General features: G+C 33.8%; 1 protein-coding gene across 15 annotated transcripts; it reads left to right on the top strand.

The window, feature by feature from the left end:
- The first annotated feature begins 979 nt into the window (after positions 1–979).
- LOC149533564 (uncharacterized) lies at positions 980–23,612 on the top strand. Of its 15 annotated transcripts, none has more exons than XR_016357333.1 (4): positions 7,160–7,451; positions 7,653–7,732; positions 23,004–23,125; positions 23,192–23,612. XR_016357333.1 is itself a non-coding variant. In XM_089805546.1 (3 exons), the coding sequence occupies exons 2-3, from the start codon at positions 7,655–7,657 to the stop codon at positions 23,441–23,443; spliced, it is 330 nt and encodes a 109-aa protein (XP_089661672.1). In that variant the 5' UTR covers positions 7,160–7,451; positions 7,653–7,654; the 3' UTR covers positions 23,444–23,612. The 15 variants fall into 15 exon arrangements, 3 of the variants coding, with proteins under 3 accessions (XP_089661672.1, XP_089661673.1, XP_089661671.1); XR_016357331.1 differs by having other exon boundaries at positions 7,548–7,732; positions 23,031–23,125; XR_016357326.1 differs by having other exon boundaries at positions 7,548–7,732.
- Positions 23,613–24,173: the final 561 nt, after the last annotated feature.

The raw sequence follows: 24,173 nt of genomic DNA, 5'->3' as shown, positions 1-24,173 counted from the left end.
CATTTTACAAAAGACACAAGCCTATTTCCTAATACTAACTTGTGATCCTACTATTTATCCCTTTTGTTTGTGGCTTCAATATTTTTAGAAGTAATTATGAAGCAACAAGGGGAAAGACATTAACAACCACACACTTATTGTCATGTTGATCCCCAAATAATTGTTCACTTCATAATTCACATGACCTTAAGTCAATCATTATGTATCATTAGTTCATTTATGTACCTTAGTCGATATTTTAAAACTGATTGACCCATTTGTCATTTCACAATTGACATTTGTGCATAAGCATGAGCCATTTGTACACAAGTAGTGGTGATTTTGAGTGGACGATTTTTGGACCTTCTTCAAGAAAGTATTAGGCAACAATTTGAAATGACCACTTTTGACCATTTCACAAAAGACTCCCACAAGGTGCATCATTAATCTCCAAAGCCAAAACCCTAGCTTTAAGCAGATAAGTAGCATATACAGACAAAAAAAAATGTCAAAATTTAAGACACAATTTAGGATTTGTGGGAGCACAAAATTAGCTATAGCCATTGTTGATGCCTTTCCCTACGAAGTTCAATTTCTTGAAGGAATGCAAGTAAATAGTTATTGAGGGTGAGAGATAATTTTAGTTGTGGAAGAGAATAGTTATAATAGGTGAACAACTACTATATATAATAATAATAATGTATGCGACTTACAAAGAAATATATTTATAGAGTTTGATTTTAAACTTGACTTTTGTGAAATAAATAATGATAATTTGAAACTAGGGCACAATTGAATGTTACAACACACCAATACCTAGGAAACTAAATCTTTAATTTATTATAAAACTATTACTTAAATAAAAATTGAAATGCCATCAATAAATATTTTTAAAATGAATTAGTAATTGCAATAAATGGAACATTCAAGAAGCTTCAAAATAAAGACAAAGACATAGAGAATGGGTTTCGAGTATAGCCCGGTAGGAGCCATAAACACAATTACTTTGGGTAGATATAGGTAGGCAGATATAGTCAATAACGGAGAGAAGATGGTAAAGTGCAGCCAGGGTTAGGGTTTTGCGCTTTAGGGTTTAGGCTTTACGGTTTAGGGTTTAGTAAGGTAGCGGCTATAAACACAAAGACGCCCAACGATTCATATACGGGCTAAGAGCAAAGATCTCTTCACACTCTGATCAGAAAACCGTCCAAAAAACAGGTTACGATTATTTGATGGTATGCAGCTCGTTTGTATCTGGTATATTCCTTGGAAGATATAAGGTAATGTTAAAACCACTCTGCATACCCAGCTTTACAATTCTTCGGCGGTTGGATAGCTTTCCTTTTAGGGCACCTGTGGAAGTTTATTCTTGAGAGAGTTGTAAAGCTGAGTAGCCAGAGTGAGTTTGACATCAGGGCCTCTGTGGTAGATCATCAAATCGAACAGTCTGCAGATCATCAAATCGAACGGTTTGCAAATCAAGGCCTAAATCAAACAGAGCGATTCCGGCTAAATCAAGGCCTGCAAAAACGAAGAAGCTGCCAAGTCATCTTCATTACAGTCTTCAAAGGCAGCACAACTCACGACTAGTCGCGCTGGCCATATTAAGGGGTAATTTCTCAAATCAGTTCCACGAAGAACCCTATTTCAGTTATGAAAAGAATCTTCTTTATTTTAATCTAGATTTCAATGTCAATAAAAGAGCCAATATAGATCTGATTCCCAGCCACTTCGGCAGGACATCAAATGTGTTCGATACATTTTTTCTTGATTTGTTGGATACTCTGGGAGCTTTTAACCCCTTTGCCCTCCTTCCTGAACAAACTCGTAACAAACACAGCATATTAATGCAAACTTGAGCGCTGAAAACTCCAGGCCCAGCAAGTCTATTTATAACAACAAATGTAATAAATGTATAGAAATCTTCAGAAGTGGTTTTTGGTGAATTACTAATGTGAGTAGTTGGCAGTTGGAGGGACGGCCGCACATGCCTTCTGGAAGCATCTTGGTCGGTGCTGACCATGCCTTGTGTTGGAATTAATTTACGTTGACATCCCCTCTAAATTAATTACAATAGCTATACTAAATATCTACTATCTAAATATCCCCCCATAATCTACATATGATGGGTCCTGGCCTAAGGCCTTGTTAGGTACTCATTTACAATCTGTTATCTCTTAAATACAATGGTTGGAATTCATAAGAATCCCCCCTGAATGACAACCATGAGACAATTATGTCACTGCTCTTAAGCCCAAAAGATGTCGAAGAGATACAAACTTGGCTTCACTTAAAGTCTTGGTGAATAAGTTAACAATCTGGTCTTCTATCTTGCAATATTAAAGATGAATCACCTGTTGTTGGAGAAGATGCCTGATATAATGATGATAGACTTCAATATGTTTGGTGCGAGCACGGAACACTGGATTCTTAGACAATGATATGACACTTTGATTGTCACAATGAAGTAGAGAAGGCCCTGCATGATGTTGCCTAAGGACTTATAAGATAGCTCGTAGCCAAGTGATGTCTTTTGCTGCTTCGTTTGCTACAGTATATTCAGCTTCTGTAGTGGATAGAGCTATGGTACACTGCTTTTTACTGCACCAAGAAACGGGACCTGCACCAAGATAGACAACATAACCTGTAGTGGACTTACGATCATCCATGCATCCTGCCCAATCAGAATCTGAATAGCCAATAAGGGAAATATCTCCATGAAATGAATAATAGATGCCCATCGTTAAAGTCCCTTCCACATATCTTAGTATTCTTTTAGCAGCTATCCAATGTGGGACTTTATGTGAGCTCAAAAATCTGGAAACCACACTAACTGCAAAAGAAATAGCAGGACGAGTGTGTGTTAAATATACAAGAGTACCAACCAATTGCCTATATAAGGTAGGATCAACATCTTCACCTTCCATGTCCTTGCTTAATTTCAACCCCGAAGCAATTGGAGTAGATACACTTTTACAATCTGTCATTTGAAACCTCTTCAATATGTTTAGGGCATACTTAGTTTGAGAAAGATAAAATCTATCATCTTTTTGCCATACTTGTATACCAAGAAAATAGTGTAGAAAACCAAGATCTGTCATCTCAAATGTATTTTGCAAGCTTAACTTTATGTTACTAATTTTATCCATGCTATGTCCTGTGATAATAAGATCATCAACATAAAGCACAATGATTATGATATCACCACTAGCAAATTCTTTCACATACAAATTTGGATCATGTGGACTATTATGGAAGCCTTAAATATGAAAATATTCATCAATTCTAGCATACCAAGCCCTTGGAGCTTGTTTGAGACCATATAAAGACTTCCTTAATTTGCAAACCAAATGTTCTTTCCCTTGTATTTCAAATCCTTGTGGCTGAGTCATATAAATCTCTTCATCAATTTTACCATTCAAAAATGCATTTTTAACATCCATTTGGTCTAAAGGCCACTTAAAATGAGCTGCTAATGCCATAATAACTCTGACAGTACTAATCTTTGCTATTGGGGCAAAAGTTTCTGTGTAATCAATCCCTTCTTTTTGTGAATACCCTTTGGCTACTAGTCTTGCCTTATGTTTTTCAATACTCCCATCTGACTTGAACTTGGTCTTATATACCCACTTATTGTTAACCACATTCTTACCTTTTGGCAACTCTACCAATTCCCAAGTGTTGTTCTTTATCAATGAATCATACTCATTTTTCATAGCTTCTTCCCATTCATGTTTTCCTTTGGCCTCTTCATATGTCTGAGGATCATTAGTTTTTATTATGGTGGTCATCAAAGCATAATTAATTTGATGAGTCCTTTGATAAATTTCTTGAATACTCTTGGTCTTTGGAGAAGGACTAGATTCTTCATCCATGTCAAAGTGTTCCTTAGTACTTTCACCAGTTTCAAAATTATTAGGATCTTCATGATTCTCAATGGCCACATGTGGAATAGGAGTGGATATTGGCATATCATCAAACCCTTCATTAAACTTGACATCCCTGCTTGTAAACACATCTTCCACACTAGGATCATATAACCTATATCCTTTCCTTTGGTCATCATACCCCACAAAGATGCACTTAATGCTTTTCTTATCAAATTTCTTTTCTCTAATCTCATCTAGTACATGGGCATAGGCTTCACATCCAAACACTCTAAAATACTTAACATTAGGTTTTCTTCCACTCCAAGCTTCTTTAGGAGTAATGTTTTGCAAAACATTTGTGGGAGATCTATTCAAAACATGAGATGCGGTATTAATAGCTCCAGCCCATAGAAACAAAGGAAGATTCTTAGATTGTAGCATACAACGTGCCATTTCCACTAAAGTCCTATTCTTCCTTTCAGCAATACCATTTTGTTGAGGAGTATATCTATTAGTCATCTCTCTTTTGATCCCATGATGATCACAAAATGATTTGAACCTATATTTTACATATTCTCCACCATTGTCAGTTCTAATTCTCTTGATCTTATTTCCACTTTCATTTTCCACAAGAGCTTTAAATATTTCAAATTTGTTAAACACTTCATCCTTTTGTTTCAAGAAATAAACCCAAATTTTCTTTGAAAAATCATCAATAAATGTCAAGATATACCTAGCTCCTCCCTTTGATGTTGGATTCATAGGACCACACAAATCACTATGGATAAGTTCTAGACTTCTCTTTGCTCTCCATGTAGACTTCTCAAAAGTGTCTCTATGTTGTTTACCAACCATGCATCCTTCACACACATTTGTATTTAATTTTATCCAAGGTAATCCATCAACCATATTCATCTTTGAAAGCATAGTCAAACTTTGATAATTTAAATGACCATATCTTTGATGCCATAACTCACTTAAGGATGATCTTGTAGTGATATAAGCCTTCTTAGCAACACTAGCTTGAAATTTATATAATCCATCATTCTCAACTCCTCTAACAACTATTTTGTATCCATTATTAATATTCTTGATTAAACACTTATCTGAATAAAATTCCACCTTATATCCATGTTGAGTTATTTGACTCACTGATAGAAGATTTTTGGCCAACCTAGGTACAAAATTCACATTAGTTATTTCCAAATTTTTACCATCATTACCTTTCATTGAAATTGTACCTATTCCTTCTATGTCATGTGAACTATCATCACCAAGAAATATTTTTGCACCTTTTGTTGCTTCTAAAGAGCTAAAGATATTTTTGTTGTGAGTTAGATGTTGGCTAGCTCCCGAATCAATATACCATGCATTACTTGAATCACCTTGAGCAGCCAAAGAAGCTATCATTATATGATGATCACCCTCTTCTTGAACAAAATTTGATTGCCTTCTTTGATTAAATCTCTTTTGCCATTTCTTAAAACATTGATCACTTTTATGCCCTTCTTTTCCACACTTGAAACATTTGATAGTATTTGCTCCTTTGAGATTATTATTGTAATTTCTCCCTTCATTTTGTGGCCTTTTTATAATTTTGCCTATTTTGATTATCTCTTTGTTGAGACCATTGTCTTTGATTATTTCTATATTGATTCCCTTGATTAGGTCTTTGATTTTGATATGTTCTTTCTTGATTATAATACTTGTATTTCCCTCTAGTTACAAATGCTTGACTTTTGCTAGACTCACTTGTAAACTTGTGAAGCCTTTCTTCTTCATTTAACAAAGCACCATAGACTTCTTGCAATTTTATATTTTCAAATTTGTCAGTTAATTCTAAAGTGCAAATGAAATTATTATACTCCTCTGGAAGACTTTCAATTAAAAATTCTATGATTTCATCATCTTCGTACTCAACCTTCATCATTGCAAGCTGATTTCTTAAGTTTTTCAATCTAGCAATATGATCATTCATGCTATCTCCTTCTTTCATTTTCAAATGAGTTAATTGCCTTTTAATATCCATTGCTTTTAACTTACTTGTTCTTTCATACATTGTTTGTAAAGTTTCCCATATTGCCTTTGTTGTTTTTAAACCTTGAACATGAGGCCTAATCCCTGGACTAATTTGCCACAAAAGTGTAGCACGTGCATTCATATCCTTTTTATTCCATTTATTAAGTTTATCTTGATCCTCAGGTTCTTCTTCTGTGACTAGTTCCCATAAATCTTTCATTTGTAAAATTAACTCCATCTCACATTTCCAATTAGCATAATTTGAACCATCCAATTTTTCACTAATCACAAGATTAGACATTTCACCAGCCATAGTTAATTTTCAATCAATTACCAACACACATGCACACAATCACATAAGCATCAAGCATTTGGCAAAGACCACACTTTGATATTGGCCTTCTTAAGAACCTATCAAACAAGGACTTATAATAACTTTATCAAACTTTTCTTTTTTAAACAAAGTTACCACTTTCTATTTTTATTAACCACTTCACAATACATCTTCAATAATACTCCTTAATCTCATAAAAAATCTCCACACACCTTGAGACACACACAATTTACATCTTCCAAAGATACTCTCACTTCTCAATCATATATAATGATCAAATATTTGAACTATAAAAGCAATATAAGTTCAAAATATTCACCATAAAAGAACTTTGCAAAGTCACCATAAATTATGTCGATATAAAAGCAGCCCATCCACACATGTTGACTTGCCCCTTAAAATTTCATACTTCAAAGATTTATTGATTGATATTCAACCTTTGTATACAAAGCCTTTCATAAATGAAAGTAAGAATACTTTAGTTGCACCGCTACATTATTATATTCCTTCCCAAAATTCAGACTGAAGAAAACTTACCTTTTAATATCTTTGTATCTCACATCTTTCTAACAGCAAACTCTCTGGGGCAGTCTTCTCACAACAGCAGTCTTTAGCAGATCATTCATTGCCACTGGCTCCTTACTAATGGCTCTGATACCATGAACAAACTCGTAACAAACACAGCATATCAATGCAAACTTGAGCGCTGAAAACTCCAGGCCCAGCAAGTCTATTTATAACAACAAATGTAATAAATGTACAGAAATCTCCAGAAGTGGTTTTTGGTGAATTATTAATGTGAGTAGTTGGCAGTTGGAGGGATGGCCGCACATGCCTTCTGGAAGCATCTTGGTCGGTGCTGACCATGCCTTGCGTTGGAATTAATTTACGTTGACACTTCCGCGGATTTTGAAAAGGGACGCAGCTGCTGTTGCCATTACACAAATCGGCTGGAGAGAGACTGCTGCCAATACACAAATCGGCTGGAGAGAGACTGCTGCTGCTCGTTTGTTAGAGACGATTTGCAATTTTTATAATTTTAAATTATTGAGCTCGTAGTGTTCACTTCAGAATCCGAGGGAGTTTGTCAACCAAATACTTAAGCCTGCAGAACTCTGGATATGTTCAGAGTGGAGAATGGAGCGAATCGAGTTAAATCAAGGCCTGCAAATAAATAGATAGATGCCAAGTCTTCTTCATTACGGTCTTCGAAGGCGGCACAAGTAGTCGCAGCTGTGGCATATCACGTGGTAATTTCTAAAATCAGTTCCATGAAGAAACCTATTTCAGTTATTAGCAGAATGTTCCACTGTCAATTAAAGACGCATTATATCTCTGATTGCCAGCTTATTCGGCAGGACATCAAATTTCTTCGATTTATTTTCACTTGATTTGTTGGATCCTCTAGGAGCTTTTAACCCCTTTAACCTCCTTCCTCGGATTTTGACAAGGGATGCACCTGCTGTTGCCAATACTCAAACCAACTGGAAAGAGACTGCTGCTTCTCGTATTTTTAGAGCCGATCTGCCAGGTGAATAATTTATCTTTCAGTCCTAAGGTCATGTCTTTTCTCTGAGATTTTGACTATCTCATTTGCAATTTTTAAAATTTAAAATTATTAAGCTCATAGGGTTCACTTCAGAATCCGCTGGACTCTGTCAACCAAATGCTTAAACCGGCGGATTTCTATTCCGGCAATTATTTGAGTTTTGTTGCAAGCATTAAAATTCAAAAGTGTAAAAATGGATCTATCGGCTAGTGGAGAGGGTTTCATTTCATCGCAAGTCGATTAGATTTTGATAGCCACCTAAAATTTCAATAAGGATGCAACACACCAGAACAATGCATCCCGGTTAAACCTTCTTTCAGTTAAAAATATAATTGAACCGCAATCTGTGATTTGAAGATGTATTTGATAAAACGTGAATGATTCTTATGTGCTCGTACTCCTTGGAATGAAATATTACCATCCAATTGACATGTTTATGTTTACAAACGCCCCGTTGAACGTGTAAGTATACAGCATAAACAATACAGGCCGTCGGACAGATTGCTTTGAAGAAGTGTGGTTTTAGGGTATGTTGCGAGTACAGCGCTCTGAGTCATATATACAGAACATTGAAATATAAACGAGGAGCACGCAACTGTTTGCCGAAATTCCTCGAATTAATGTGTGGTAATGATGTCCCATCGAAGAAGATTTCCCAAGTTTACTTGCTGTTCTAGGATCGAAACTTGTGCAGATACATCATAATCTGGAGTACAACGATGTCTCTCATTCAGGCGCTTGGATTGTTTGCTCATTTTTGGTAAGGAACAATATAGAGGAAGCTAACACTGGACAGCCAAATCTCACATTGGTTTTTTGAACTAATTTAGTATGCTTAAAATCTTAATCTTAATTGAGCTTCAAACTTGGATTTTTGAACTGAGAATCAAGCATGCTCAAAATTGCGATTTTAATCTAGCTTCAAACATGTTAAAGGGTTAGCGTACATCACTACTGATACATTATTGAAAGGTTGGAGGCTTCTGGCACTACTATTATCGTTGGAGGTTACTAACTTACTGGCACTCTAATATTATCATACTAGCAGCTCAAAATTTTTATTCTGAAGCAAAGATCATCACCGATGTCACCTTAGATAATGCAGGGGAGCGGGAGTAAGTAATGTTGAAAACAGAGGTATAGTTGCAAATAGCTTACTCATCCCTTAAGAATACCATAAAAAATGTATCGATTTTTTAAATTTTTAAAAATTTTTTGCCTTATTTCAGATTAAAAAAATCCTCGGAACTGGGATATTTCTTACTGACCTTGAGAGAGACATATTTGTACGAAATAAGAAATTAAAAAAAAATTGCGGTTCTACACGTTTATGTATTTTTTATCAGAGAAGTTGAGCAATACAAGTCTCTTCTCGCAGTTACTTGAAACATCAAGAGTACACCTTCAAAGCAATCAGGAGTGCATGGTTTTTTTTTTGTTCAAGGCTCATTTGGTCAATTGTTATTTGAAAGGATTAAAATATCCACAGTTCACCTATTTGTTGATAGTTGACACTATACCAGAACAAGCCATAAATTGCTTATCAATATGAGCTGGAATTAGCAAACATTGTCACAACTTTGTAGCAGGTGGACTTTAAATGTTTAGAAGGATCCAGTGCTGGTACAAGTGATATACCGCTTATTATTTTGGTTAACACGCCTGCTGTGTATTACCTAGAATACAAGTGGTATTATAGTCCGATTTCTACTATTATAGATGTTTGTAATTGGCCATGTCGCTTGGGGTAAAGTCAGATCTGTCCATATATCTTCTTTTTTTAAGATACAAGTATGGTTCATGTAGATGTGTAGTCAACGGTATTATAATTTATTTTATCAACAGTTATACATATCATTATATTTGTTAGTGTAATTAATTAATTATTATTACACTTTACTTAAGTTTGCTTAGGATAATGCATTTTTATATTAGTTGTCATGTAGACACTTAAGAATATGCAGTCATAACATATGAGTTGTCTTGTTGACAACATAGGAGTTATCAACTTATTAGAGCACATGGTGTCTACAACATTTCTTTATGAAATACACCTATGCAAACTTATCCTCTCATCATTGCACAAACTCCTGTGCTCAATGGAGGATAATCCACTCTTGGTGGACATGTGCTTAGTTGTCATGTTTATCTCTTTGCCGACTCCTTGTCATATAAGTTGCTTTTATATGGAAGACACTTCTATGATATATTCATCCACTCATTTGATATCCATTCTCATTTGATCATATCTTGTCTCTCTTTTGATCATATCTCATCTCTCTTGCACCATCTCTTGAGCTTCTAGAGCTTGGCATTTCATTCTTGCCTTAGGCAAATTCTTACAATATAGCTTGGCATTTCATTCTTGCCTTAGGCAAATTCTTACAATATTTGCTAATACTTTATTATGTTTTTATGAAATAAGGGTTCGAAAGTCCATTTCAGCTTGTGTGAATTTGATTTGTTATTAGTCTCTGCATAAGGTGGCAATGTCACCTGATTTGATAGTTTTTGTAATTTATTAGTTAATTGAAAATGCAACAGAAAATATGCACTTGATTTAACAGTTCTTGTAATTTATTGATGAATTGAAAATTCAACTTAATTAATAAATTACAAAATCCCTCAAATTGGAAGTTCTTTAAATTAGAACAAGTTGTCTAAACCTAAAATTTAAATATGTAATATTCAAGGTAAACTTTAAAAATCCCCCTCAAAAAGAAGATAAAAAAACATTGGCAAATGGATAATTTCTGGATATAAAATATAAAATATTGGTGTGGCGAATCTTTGAGATTAATTTTTTTAATAAAATGAAATATTAAACGATTTTAAATGTTTTATAACTAATTTTTATAAAAATGTGGCGATTTAGGTTGATTAAATCTTAAATTATTAATCAAATTACTAGCCAAAAAATTCTAAAATTAGCCAATTAACAAATATTAGCCACTAAAAAATATTTTGATAATATTTTAAAAATGTTTTGTGGTTTAAATTCTAAATGGTACGGCATCATTTTGAACCAGCAAAAATATCAACGATGGAAATGACAGCTGGCAATGAATTCATTTATTGTTCCGCTAGCCTAAAGTTGGGTGCAGGCCTTATATCCGCCAGGTGTTGGTCATATTGGAAGTCATGGAGAAGCCTCCGCCAAGCATGGAAGTGGACTTTGGAATCCTCGGTGTGAACATTTTCCTTCTCAATTTGGTAATCGTATCTTTACTCTTACCCTCCCGTGTTCCGAGATTGAGATATAATATGATAAATTTCTACATATAGTAATTGTATTAAACTTAGGCAAATAGTTTTAAGATATAGCAACTGTATTAAACTTAGGCAAATAGTTACGAGGATAACAAGATATATCTTTTTTAAGGAGAGCAGAAATTGAAGATTGTGGAAAATAAAATTCAGTAGTCATAACTTAATTCATTACAATAATTATTTATTTGCTGTATACAATACAGTTTGTAATATATATATATATATATATAGAAATTTATTTTATAGATGAAAAAGTAAACAAAGTAATTTTATCTATTTTATTTTTTTAAGATATTGTAATCATATATTTTAAATAAAAATGTAATTTTATTAATTTGAAGAAAAAAAATATAAGAGAGAAATAACAAAGATCTATGGAACAGCTTAAATATGACACACTAAAGCTTGATTTCTATGTTAAAATGTTAAATAGTCAATTATTTTTGTAAAATAAGAATTTATGATTTCTTAAAAAGTATGAAAATGTTTTAAATATATATAATGGAAAGATTTTATGGGTTCTAAAATCACATGTATTAATACCTCAATGCCCTTTAATATTTTTTTATATTAATAATAATTAATTAATAAATTATTACTTTATTATATTCTTAATTTTTAAAAATGAGAAAAAAAATTCAACAATTAGTTTTTATTTGTTATGTATTAGAAAAATTGAATATTTGTAAAAACACTAAACAAAATTTTATGGCATAGCAAATGACTTCTCAATTCCCTTAAAAGGCCTGTTTGGTTGTAGGCATTGGAATTGAGTATTAGAATTGAAAATGAGAATGGGTATAGGAATGGGGAATGGGAATGGAAAATATGTATTCCAACCTTGTTTGGTTCATTTGGAATTTGTTTGAGAATATGTGGGCAGATTGCAAAATGCAAGCCTTGTGGTAGCTATCCAAATTTACCCTCTTGAATATTGTTTGAAGAGTATGGAGAGGGCTTTCAATTTTGTAGACAACCAAATACTACAGATTTATGGTTTCCGGCACTAGAAGTTGCATTACCTCTTGAACATAAAATATCTTCATATCTGACACTGTGGTTCCATTTAACAAAATTGTTGATTATTTTAAAACCTTGCAAAATTGAGATGACATCATTAAATGGCAGACAATATGAAATTGCTCTCGATAACACAGAGCAACAAAGTAGTGTAAACTGGTGCACCTTCAATAATGAGTGAGTTCAATTGTAATCCTATTCTCCATTCCAATTACAAGTGTTTTTGGGATTAGATAAAAGCTCATTTTGGGCTATAATGGGAATATGTAATCCTATTCTCCATTCCAATTTCGCTAGCCAAACAAAAAATTAAAAATGTATTCTAATTTTCAATACCTATTCCCATGGTATTCTAGCAACCAAATGAGCCTTCTCACTTTTCAATGTAGTTAGAAATCATAAAATATTCCTAGTATATTTAAAACCATTGCTATAATAATATTTTTTTTGATAGGTAATATTTGTTTTGTGTTGATATTGATAAAGAGAGTACATTATGGCAATATGGCTAAGAGACTTATAGTTTGAGCTACCCTTACCTTGCCCTTACAGATACCATTAGAAAAGAAAAAAAAGAAGTATAAACACTCTGAAAGTACAAACCACCCACCCATACATTAAATCGATCTAACAAGAGAAAAAGAGCCACCACCACCCCCGTTGTTAGCTACTTGAACAAATTTGCCGCTTCCTCACGAGTAAAAGTTGGGGTTGAGCAGTCATCCAACACCGAGGACCCTCGACTCACCCTGCGACGCTTTCCATTGCCCTTCCCCTCATCAGTAAGCAGAGAGGCATTGACCCAAACTCCCTCTGTTGCTCATGCAAGTGAGATTTTTTTGCAATTTGATGGCGAATTTGTTCTCTAGGGGCCTTCATAAAGCCTTGTTCATCCTCCTTCGTCACTTAAATGTGCTTAGTTAGGTATTCCATGATCATTTTCTAACCCTATTCTGCTTTGGGGATATGAGCACCTTGCGAATTTGAAGAAGGCCACATCACTAGTGGTTGGATGGAAGAGTCCCCTCCGTCAATCAACTTCCAAGGTTCTGTACCCATCTCAATTCCAACACACAGAACAACTCCCTCAATAATGTCATTCAATCCTAGAAGCCATTGCCTGTCTACACTTGTAGCCACGACCCGACGAACCTCTTCATTCGATCCCCCCAACATCAACGCGAGCGCCACAAATAGTGATGCCACATCCAAATTTGATCTCCTCTTTTAGAATGCCTCCAAATACTCTGGCCCTAAAAACTATTAAATGCCTTTCAGAAAGCTCGGGTCATTGAAAACAAAAATGTTTTAGGCACCACGTGGATATTTGACCTTCATAGGTCTGTATTTGAGAATCCGAGCTGAGAGCAAAGTTCACCTCCATTTCTAACTTAGAGAAAACAAATGAACTTTCCTTGCCTTCAGCTTGAATATAACTGCCTTGGAACTCTCTTGAACGAAGTACTAAAGCAAGCCAAACACTCCTTTGACACGTGTGAGGGATTCATCGATAACATGGAGATCTCTATTTACAGAGGAATGATTAATGTCATCGTAAGTCGAACTCATGATGCCATTCCTTTCAAACTCTAAATTGAAGTACCATGAGTGAATTATTAAATCTAATGGCCAAACAAATTTTCCCTCTTTATTTAATCACCAAGGTGATGAAAGTCCTCAAAAATTTCATATTGAGGGCCCAATGCTAAATCGGCACGTAAATTGGTTAACTGATCCAACACTCTATTTGCTTCCCGGAAGCAATGTGAAACCTTAAAATCATCAAAGTCCATAAGCAACTCCTTGATTTTCCATGTACTTTGATCCAAATGCCATGCCTCCATCTTTCCTCTCTTAATGCCATTTATAATGATCTCTGAGTCTCCTTCTAGATGTATACGTTTACATTCTTTTTGTTTGCTCCTACCCAAAGCTTCCCTGACAGCAAAATATTCTACAGTGTTATTTGAACCTTCCTGCAAGCGTTTAGCTGTAAACACAAGTATGTTGCCCTTATGGTCTCTTGCCACGCATCCACACCCTAATACACCTGGGTTTCCCCTTGCCGACTTGTCAAAATTAATTTTTACCCATCCTTCCTCTAGAGGTATCCATAAAGCCATCTCCCTTTTCAAAATTGGATTAGCCCCAATACGCCCATGAACGGGCCCATTGCTATAATAATATTTGTTATATGAAATTATGTGATTTAAAAAAATATATCTTATTAAAATATTTTAAAAAATAAAGCAAATAAAAATATTATTTTTATCTGAATAAAATGCTATATAAATTTTAAATAAAATTATAATACTTATTTGATGAAGGAAGGAAGATGTTTAATAATAGATAAAGAGGGAGAACACAATTGGAGCATAGCAAAGTATTAACGTGTGGAACCACAATTTTAACTTCGACAATATATAAAAAAGAAGTTAAAATTTAATTCCCATCTTAAGTATTTTTAAACTAAAAATTTGAAATATTTGACAAGTGGCAAAAAGCATTCCTAAAAGGCTTCTATTTTTAGGAGAAAATTATGAATAATCCTTTAGCAAAATAAAATTTTGCTCATGTGACCACGTACTTCCTAAAAAATAGAAAAGTGACCCTCATAAGAACCTCCCTTATACTTAAAATATAAAATTTTATGATTCTTAAATTAGTAAATTGCATAACTATTAAATGTTCAAAGTCCATCACTCTTTTTTAACAAAAAGTAGGACTCTAGCTCTAAGAGATTTTTTTAGGATTATTATCTTACTCGTGTCTGTAGAGTTTAGCATCTTCATTTGATAATTATTCGGACTATTGAAAATCATTTTTGTTTAATAAAATCTTACAAACTTATAACTACTTTCTGTTGACTTGGTGGTCAGCACCTCCTTCGTGGTTCATGACATGGCTTAACCGCCTCTTGTAGATCTTGATAAGTATGGTGTTTGTGACGTTCGTTGATAGCTCGAACTTTTGGTGCAACAATAAACATATCAACAATTGGTATCAGAGCCTTGTGTCATGAGTTCGATTCTACCATCAGTTGGTGCTGAGAGGGAGATTGTTAACTTGGTGGTCAGCGCCTCCTTTAGGGTTTGCGACATGGCTTAGCTACCTCTCGTGGATTTGGATAAGTCTGTTGTTTGTGATGTTCATTGATAGCTTGAGCTTTTGGCGCAATGGCAAACATACCAACACTTTCTAAAGGGATCACTACAATGGTACCATAAATCTGAATGATAATTGAGAAGTGTGCTATTTATTTATATGCAATGGTATTTCGATAGTGCATATTATGTGAGTCAAGAACATCGGATGTCATATATGAATATGAATAATGGATTACATGAACTCATCTTGCATGGGCACAACTGCCCATTTACACTTTATATTGCATCTAGAGAATGCAGATAAGAAATGGGACAGGCTAATCTCCATCCAAAATGCACTAAAGACAAAACAAAGTTAAACTTTTTTTTCCCAGATTCACAATAGTGATTTTTTCCCAAATTTTTTGTTGTTTTCGTCTACAGACTATGCAGATCATAAAGATCAAATGCTGAAATTTTTAGAAAAAATCCATGATGTTTTTGATTTTTTGAAAATTGGTCAACTGTACAGTTTGGATGGAGGATAATCGTGTCCATGAACATGACATCTATCCCTTAATCTTGTAATGTTTTAATAGGTGTAAAGCTAAACCCACAGTTGGAAAGAATAATGCTGATCCCTCGGCTAGTCTTGTGAAAAATATATGTCTTGTGAAAAATATATAGTATTGTGTGATAAAATTGACAACATTGACATCTTTCAGCCAACCTCATGTACAGTCAAGGGTTTGCAGATCAACTGATATTGATTTTCCCTATAACTGTCAAGGGTTTGCAAATCAACCATCCTTAAGAAAATCATGCATGTATTAATGGAAGAAATAATAAAATATAGCATACAAGTCTTCTTAACTTCAGTGATTCAAAACTAGATTTACTTTGCTGCGTCATCATAGAGTAATATTTGATGGGTAGATGAAAATACAGTACAATATTCATATTTTCTGAAGAAAACTCATGAGTAGAGCATCAATTGAAGGAAAATGATGCTAATTAATAACATCATTTGCTGGAAACAAACTGGCGCTCTACCGGAGGTAATTTTCCCATTTCTAGGATGATTTTGGTGGCCAAATTAGAGGAGGAAAACATTACTCCTAAATGGAGAAGAATTGCTTGTAGACTCTTCTGATTTTGCTGCTTTTTGTGTTTTGACTTTCGCTCACAAAAAAGATTAGATTTTTGCCTTTTTTTGAATGCGGGATTCGCCCAAATCTATAGTAGATAGTTTACAGTGTATGTACATAGTGGTAAAGGGATATAGTTGAATTTCTAATTGAATGAAATTAGATATATTTTAGATTGCATTATTTTATATATATTATTGTTCTTGAGGCACTACTACATTGTGAAGCAGATTATATTTGCTACATATGACACTTACCAGTGTATTAGGTCTTATTTGATTATTGCAATGTTTAGTTTCAAAAAAGACCAAAGTCTTTCAAATATATTTCGGAAACAAGTAAGCTAAACTGCCACTACAAGCATTACAATATTATGGGTTTCCATTGTCAATGTTAAATGCTTGTACTACATTAACTGCATGATATATATTTATATATTATTATGTGATTTTTTAAACATTTTAATCTATTATGTGGTTGTGGGTCATTCAATGGATCTTATTGATGATATATAAATCCAAGGAGCCATTGTTAGGAAGATCAAGGTCATGCGCTTATTCATTTGTTTTGTTTTGGTGGGAAAGACCATTTTGATCCTTTCTTCAAGGCAAATGTCCTAATGCCATGTATTTCATTGTTACAGACTTGATTATATTAATATATATTTGATAAGAATATTGCTTATTGTAGGATTGTATTAGTGCAATTGATGGAATCCATATGTCAATTATGGTTGATGTGGACATTCAAGCAAAATATCGAGATAGAAAAGGCAACTTGTCACATAATGTTTTGGGTGTTTGTTTGCTTGACCATAAGTTTCAACACATTCTTGCTGGTTGGGAAGGGTTTGTTGCAAACAACTAAGTGCTTGCTTTGGCTCTCTCTAGAGCAGATCCCCTTGCGGTTCCCCTTGGTATATTAATTCATGTTTTATATGATATTTTGATTATATTAAATCAAAACTTTAATGCTATATTTTGACGATTACTTTATTTCTATTTGCGTAGTAAAATTCTATTTAATTGATGTCAGGTATCCAAATGTACTTGAATTTCTTGCTCCATACCGGTGTGTGTGTTACCAACTAAAAGAGTTTTGTAGAGGAAATCCCATCAGCAGTCCTTAAGAGTTATTTAACCACCGACACTCCTCTCTTAGGAATGTGATAGAGCGACATTTGGTATTTTCAAGCAACACTTTCCTATCTTGAAGCATACAACATCCTATAATGTCATAACCCAAACAAAGATTATTTTAGCATTATGCATATTACACAACTTCATTACAATGGAGGATGGTATTCCATCAGAAGTGGAAATTGAAGAGGACGAGGATTGTGCTAGGATTAATGTGTCATTTCTTGAGACTTATGGGATGAATTAGCGAAATAGAGATGACTTGGGGAAATTTGGTGATGAAATAGCCTGAAGGATGTGGGAAGACTACAACTCTCAAACTTAGTTGTACTAGAAAACATAAACACTTATTTGCACTTTGTAGTTAATAGAAATTGCACTTTGTAGTGTATGGGTATTGGACGTTTGAGTGAGTTTTGGTTGTGGTAGTATTAGTTGTAACAGTCCAGAGTTTGTATGGTACGCATGAACTTATATATAGCTCTTTTGAGGTATTTAGAGTATATGTACTTGGTCTTTCTATAAAATGGTTTTGTGGCTTCAACATGTGTCCGGTACTTGTATGAATCAACCTATCACTCTATATTTTTGTTTGTTGATGCTTTCACAGATTGGTTTTATATATTATGGTTGAACTATGTCACTGTCTGTAAATCATACGATAAGTTGGACTGACCTACCTTGGGAATCCTATGAATCAATTATATCCTTTACACAAAGACTTATGCATCCTTTATTCTGACATTCATTGCAAAGTACATTTGATTTTCTTCTTTCTTATTTTTCTCATCCAGTCTCATCTTGCATTCTTGGAAAAGGGGAGTAAGGGGAGTTAGATAGTGCCATGGAAAGCTGTTTACTATTGCTTGAACTTGTTACTTGTCAAAAAAAACATTATATTTTGCATTGCATTTTGGCAAAGCAACAAAACAAAGATGAGTGATGCTGGATTGGGTAAATATACTAGGTTTTTCTTTTGTTAAACCACATGTATATTGGGTCAATTTTTTATATACACGGTGAATGGTTACAAAAATCTTTATACGCCTAGAAAATACTGCCAACGAATGTTAGAAAAGCCTGTTTTTGTTTGTCTTCTGCCATGGTCAAACAATGGATTTCTGAATATAATTGCATCTAACCATATGTTAATTATTAATTTCTTAATATAACTGCATCTAACCAGCTATATTTACTCATCACCTTGACTTACATATCTTGTCTACATAAATAGTTCATGGATTAAAATATATAGCTCTATATGAAGTATTTATTATGTCGTTAATATATATGTTATTTAGCTGGAACGAATTCCTTGCATACATAACCAGTGCATGGATTAAAATGTATTGAGTGTTACTATGCAACTCCACCTTACATTGAAACGAAAAATATGCAACATAGAGAATAGGCAAAGAAAATAGTGGAGGTTCAGTAACATTGTTGTTTGATGTAGCTATTTATACAACTATTCTTGTATATGATTATTATTTTTATCTGTTTATCTCTAGCAAGAGGCTACAATTTGACATTTGAGGTGGTGGGTTAATATTGCTTTAACATGATACATCTGGAGTTTCATCTTAATGATGACAATGGATTATTTTTTGGAAGTTTTGCAGCTACCAATCTATTGTTGAAAATGTCGTTCATCAATCTCTTGATGAGTGTAGACAAGGATCTTTGTGTAACCGCGATTCCTTCATCATCTAGAAATGCAACAGTAGTTTGGACAAAAGGGATGGACCAGTCCACGAGAAAGTTCAGTTAGACATAAAAGGTGGACGTGTGATTCGAAAAGAAACTTGGAGGACCATCCAAAGGAGGTTCAATGAAGAAATGAAGATGAATCTAGGAAAGGAAAACTTTAAGAACAAGTTTAAAAAATGGAAGCAAGGTTATAGAATGATGAAAGAGTTGAGAAATATGAGCAACTTTGCATGGAATGAGAGTACTCAATGTGTGGACACTAATGATATCGTATGGGATGACTTGTTGAAGGTAATGCAACCTTGACAATGTTTTGTGTAAGTACAATATCTCTTAATCAATTGTAATAAAAGACATATATTCAATTCCTTAAGTTTTCCATCATGTAGAGGAAGGATTTAAAAAATGCCGGAGTGTACACGAGGCATCCATTCCTCTATTTTGTTGTTGGGAATGACATGGCTGATGGAACTATAGTTGCAACGGCCACAGAGACCGAAGATGGGCATCTTTTTATGAGGTTGTTGATTTTGAGGATGATGGGGACTTCTATACGCCTATGGATGGCAATCTTGCAATTGTTGAAGAGTTCATTCATGACAATAATTCTACTACATCCATTAGACACAGTTCTTCCACACCATCATGAAGGAGGCCAAAGAAGAGGAAGGCAAGCATAGATGCTTCTTTGGATGCCATATGTGAAAGTATCCAAGACATACATATGGGCATGAGGGAGCCTCACACTCTTGAAGTTGATAAAGGGGAAATTAAGAAAGATATAGCGGCTGCATTGCAGCCCTCAAAGCCATTCTTGGACTTAATCAGGAGACTTTGATTGTGGCATATGGCACTTTTACTTTTGAACCTACAAAAGCCTAAGGGTTCTTAGAGATGAGTGCAAAAGAGAAGGAAGATTATGTTAGATATAAGTGTGCAGGATTTTAGTGATTTCTCAACACTTTAATTTAAGAAGGTTCTATTTATTGTAAGAAAACACTTTATACATATGCATTAGAAATAGCTATGCTTGCAAATAGTGGGCCATTTAGGTACCATAAAAATGGTCAAATTTATGCAGTGTCTCATTTTTGTTTGTGGGGTGATGATTGCTAAGAGGTTTCTTATAGATGCCTAATCTGCCTATGTATTTGATATTGGAGCTTCTACTTTATGAAACTATAAAGTTACAATCTTTTTGAAGCAATGTAAAGTATTCATATTTGATTCCTTACCATTTTCTTTAGCAATTTTGCAAGTCTCAATGCTTGCAGGATTCAATCGTGGTTGAGTAATTGGTATGGTAACAATTTTTGTATGGTAACACGGCTATTTACGTTCAGAACTTGGCTTGTGATGGTCTTTTGCTGCTATAAATCTAACAACAAAATCATCGTAATAAGTTTTGGATGGACATTGGGATGCAAAGAGAATCAACATATGATGTTGTTTTTGTTCAAATAAATTAATGATTAACCAATTACCAATGTCGGCACAAACCAAGCAGTATTTATATTTATCACGTGCACAGATTAAGTGAAGCTTCTAGTCTACAGTCTACTACCGTCCATCTATAAATAGGAAATCTAACTCCACAGCAAATGCATTTATATTTCATTGCTTATAAATAGACTATGCGGAAGTAGTAATTTAGCACTCCAATTTTGCAGAAATCTTCTTTCGTTTCGAGTGTTTGTATTGAGTGTCCACTCATGGAATCAACGTCAGGTATTCTGAGATTACTTTGAAGCTTATGATTCTAGTAACTCTCTTGTAATGGCAAGACCAAACGTCACAAATCAGAAGCATAGGAATCAACTTAGTGCTCTTTAGTTCTTAACAAAATCTTTGATGGTTTGAAAGCTTGACTATGGTTTTTTGGATGATATACACTTCAACATTGTATTTGTGTTTTGTACCAAATGGCAGTGACTACTTGTCGCTTAAATTTATGAAGATATTAATAGGATTCTTTGGTAGATGATGTGCATTCTTAATATTCTTTAGAAATGTATGTCAAACTAATATTCAGATGAGAAACTATGGGCCCGTTTGGTTGATGGAATAAGAATAGAAAAATTGGAATACGATTTTTATTTTCTGTTTGGTTGATGGAATAGGAATAGAAAAAATTGGAATATGATTTTTATATTCCCATTTTACATCTAAAATTAGCTTATACCCATTCCAAAAAATAACTGTTATTGGAATAGCCATTCCTATTCCCAATATTACATGCCTATTCTCCATTCCTATGCCTATGGCCAGATGGGCCCATAAGTCTATTTGTATGTAACATAAACAAAAAATATACATTTTTCTTCATTAATTAATAATTATGTCACTCAAGGGTTATACATGATTTTTTGTGAGACAAAGCTCAAGTATGTCTAGACCAGTCTAAGGTGTGGAATTAATTAAAGCATGTTAGCAATTAGAGAAAATGCTGAAAAACAAGATTTGGCTTAATGTTTTAAAACAATGTTAATGGTTGTAAACTCAGGTAGATTTTCAAGTATGTTTGTAGAAGAAACACATACAAACATTCTTAATGTGAGCCAAAAGATGGATAAAATACTACCAAATCTAATATTCTCAAAAAATAAAAGTTGCATACATACTTGAATACGTTGACAACATAAAAACATGATAATAAATATCTAGGTCACAAGGTGTTCAAGTTCATCATCATAAAATTTAGATAAAGTTCAATATTTATTTTTAAATATAAATAATATATCTACAAAATTAATTAAACTCTATTATTTTGAGATTACTTTGAAGCTTATGATGGTAGTAACTCTCTTGTAATGGCAAGACTAGATGTCGCAAATCAGAAGCATAGGAATCAACTTAGAGCGCTTTGCTTAGTGCTCTTCAGTTCCACTTCAAGTGAAAATAATGTTTAGATACAAAATTAATGCTCACAATGAGCTAGAAACACAGAGGGAGAGGTATCCTCAAGTAATCTGCGATTTGATTATTTTGGTAATGTTGTTTCATTCATCTGTGGCTTCTTCCTCTCCATGTGGTTGTTGACTTTCACCGTGTACCTCTTGTTGTGCTTGGATTTTGGTTCCTCTTGTTGTCTAGATTCATTGTTTATAAGTTTATATGTACAAATAAAACCTGGTCTGGGAAAAAAATGTAGTGCAGGAACTTGAAAATTGTCTTTTTGGTTGTAATCAATGCATCTCTCTCTTTGTCAGTGTGTCTATTGTTGCAACCATTGTATCAAATACTACTTCAGAAAAATGTCCATTTCATGTTAGAAAACATGGAGGTTGTGATGATTTGCTGAATGAGATTGTTCATGTGGGTGTAGGAGATCCTGTTGCACTGCAAGACAAGGGATTGATGTACATAATTACTCAGCAAAGGTTTCTTGTTATTTGTTACTGAGATACGATTAGTGACCAAAGATTTTCTTATGTAGACTATTGATATTCAAATTAGCATAATTAATTTGATATCCTCGTAGACTAGTTAACGCTCTATTTTTACTAACTATTTTCATTGACATTGTGAAGCCAATTCAAGGGATGCTATTAACTATTTTAAGGTAGATGCAGGGTTCAAATGTCATAGCCACAAGCCTCTAATAAATGTTCTCAAGCAATATTGCATTATTGAGACAGAACCTAGAACTTTTGTAGATTATAGCAAGACCATAAATATCTATATCTTGCATATGTGAAATCTTACATAAATATTTGATTAAGTCTTATCTTACAAATGGAATGTGAGAAACAATGGAAGTGTAGTTGCATTTTGGTAAGTGCATATTGCTCATGCAAGTTTGTAATGAATGTTAGAACTTATTATTCTACAATGCTCTTTGTTAGTTTGCTTTCATTATATTTGTTCATTATTTATGTAGGGTTGATGACTTTGTCAACTTTGTCAGTGTCTAAATGTGGTGTTGGCCCTATAACAACGAAGAACTCATGCATAGGGAGTAATCTTGAGCATAAATTTTTGTGTTGTCCAAATAGACGAAAGGTTGTTACTAATCCTTTTTTTTTTTGTTATTATTGTGGTAAGCACTAATGTAGTTTTGGAATGCAGGGGGGCAATGGTTGCAACTTCTTCCAGTGGGTTGATGATGATCCATTTATATCAACCACATCAAAATATACAGAAGATGAAAGGAACAATTGTAAGTTGTGTATGGTTCGAGAGACTACTAGCAGGGATATTGGTTTTGTGGCAAAAGTTGAAGTCATGTTTCAACTTAGACTTAATTGTGTTCTAATTGTTATAATTGCACTATTGGTTATGACGGTTAATTTTAGTAATGATTTGACCACTTTGTTTTGATCTTATGATTGTGGAGAATAATTTTTTAATGATTTTGTATATCAATGATGAACAAATATTACTAGCTTCACGAGTATATTATTGTATAACATTTTTCTTTTGGGTTGGCTAAAGGCCGAAGCCATAATAATTTTACTAATTAATAAATTGTTACATGTTCTTTGTTCAAGTAGGCACTGGTAGGAAAGAATGTAGAAGAAAACCTTTAATCTTGCCTAAGACAAACGTCTTATATAGAAATATAGAATTAAAAGGGGCATTACCCTAGTTTACAAATTTGATGAGATGCTTCTTCTTTTGACTTGCAGTCTTGTTTTAGCGAGTACCCCTTTGTGTTTGAATATTCTTATGATTTTGAAGCCTCTCATTAGCTCTAGAGATGTATCTTGGTAGCATGATGTTGATGTCCTAATTTTTGCATAATTCTACCAAAAACTTCAAACTCAATTGATCCATTAGTCTTGAAATAAAAGAAAACTTTAACATCTATGACTTTTATATTGAAAACATTAGTAAACTTGATTTCATAAACCGAATTTATGGAATAATATGGTTTTACTTCAATTATGTCGTTTGTTGCAAACATGGTTTAGGTTTGGATTATATCTAGTTAATGCCTACTTATTAGTGTGAGATTTTGGATTAGAGTTATATTGGTTATATTAGGGAGAGGGTGAGTTACGTTCACTTTAATCATTGTGAGATAGTTTCCCATTAATAATTAGCTTGT

The sequence above is a fragment of the Cupressus sempervirens genome, chromosome 10 (assembly GCF_028749045.1).
Source record: "Cupressus sempervirens isolate cs-2001-9-10 chromosome 10, ASM2874904v1, whole genome shotgun sequence".
NCBI lineage: Eukaryota > Viridiplantae > Streptophyta > Pinopsida > Cupressales > Cupressaceae > Cupressus > Cupressus sempervirens.
The sequence above is the reverse complement of the archived record's forward strand: the minus strand, read 5'-3'. Positions and strand labels throughout refer to the sequence as shown.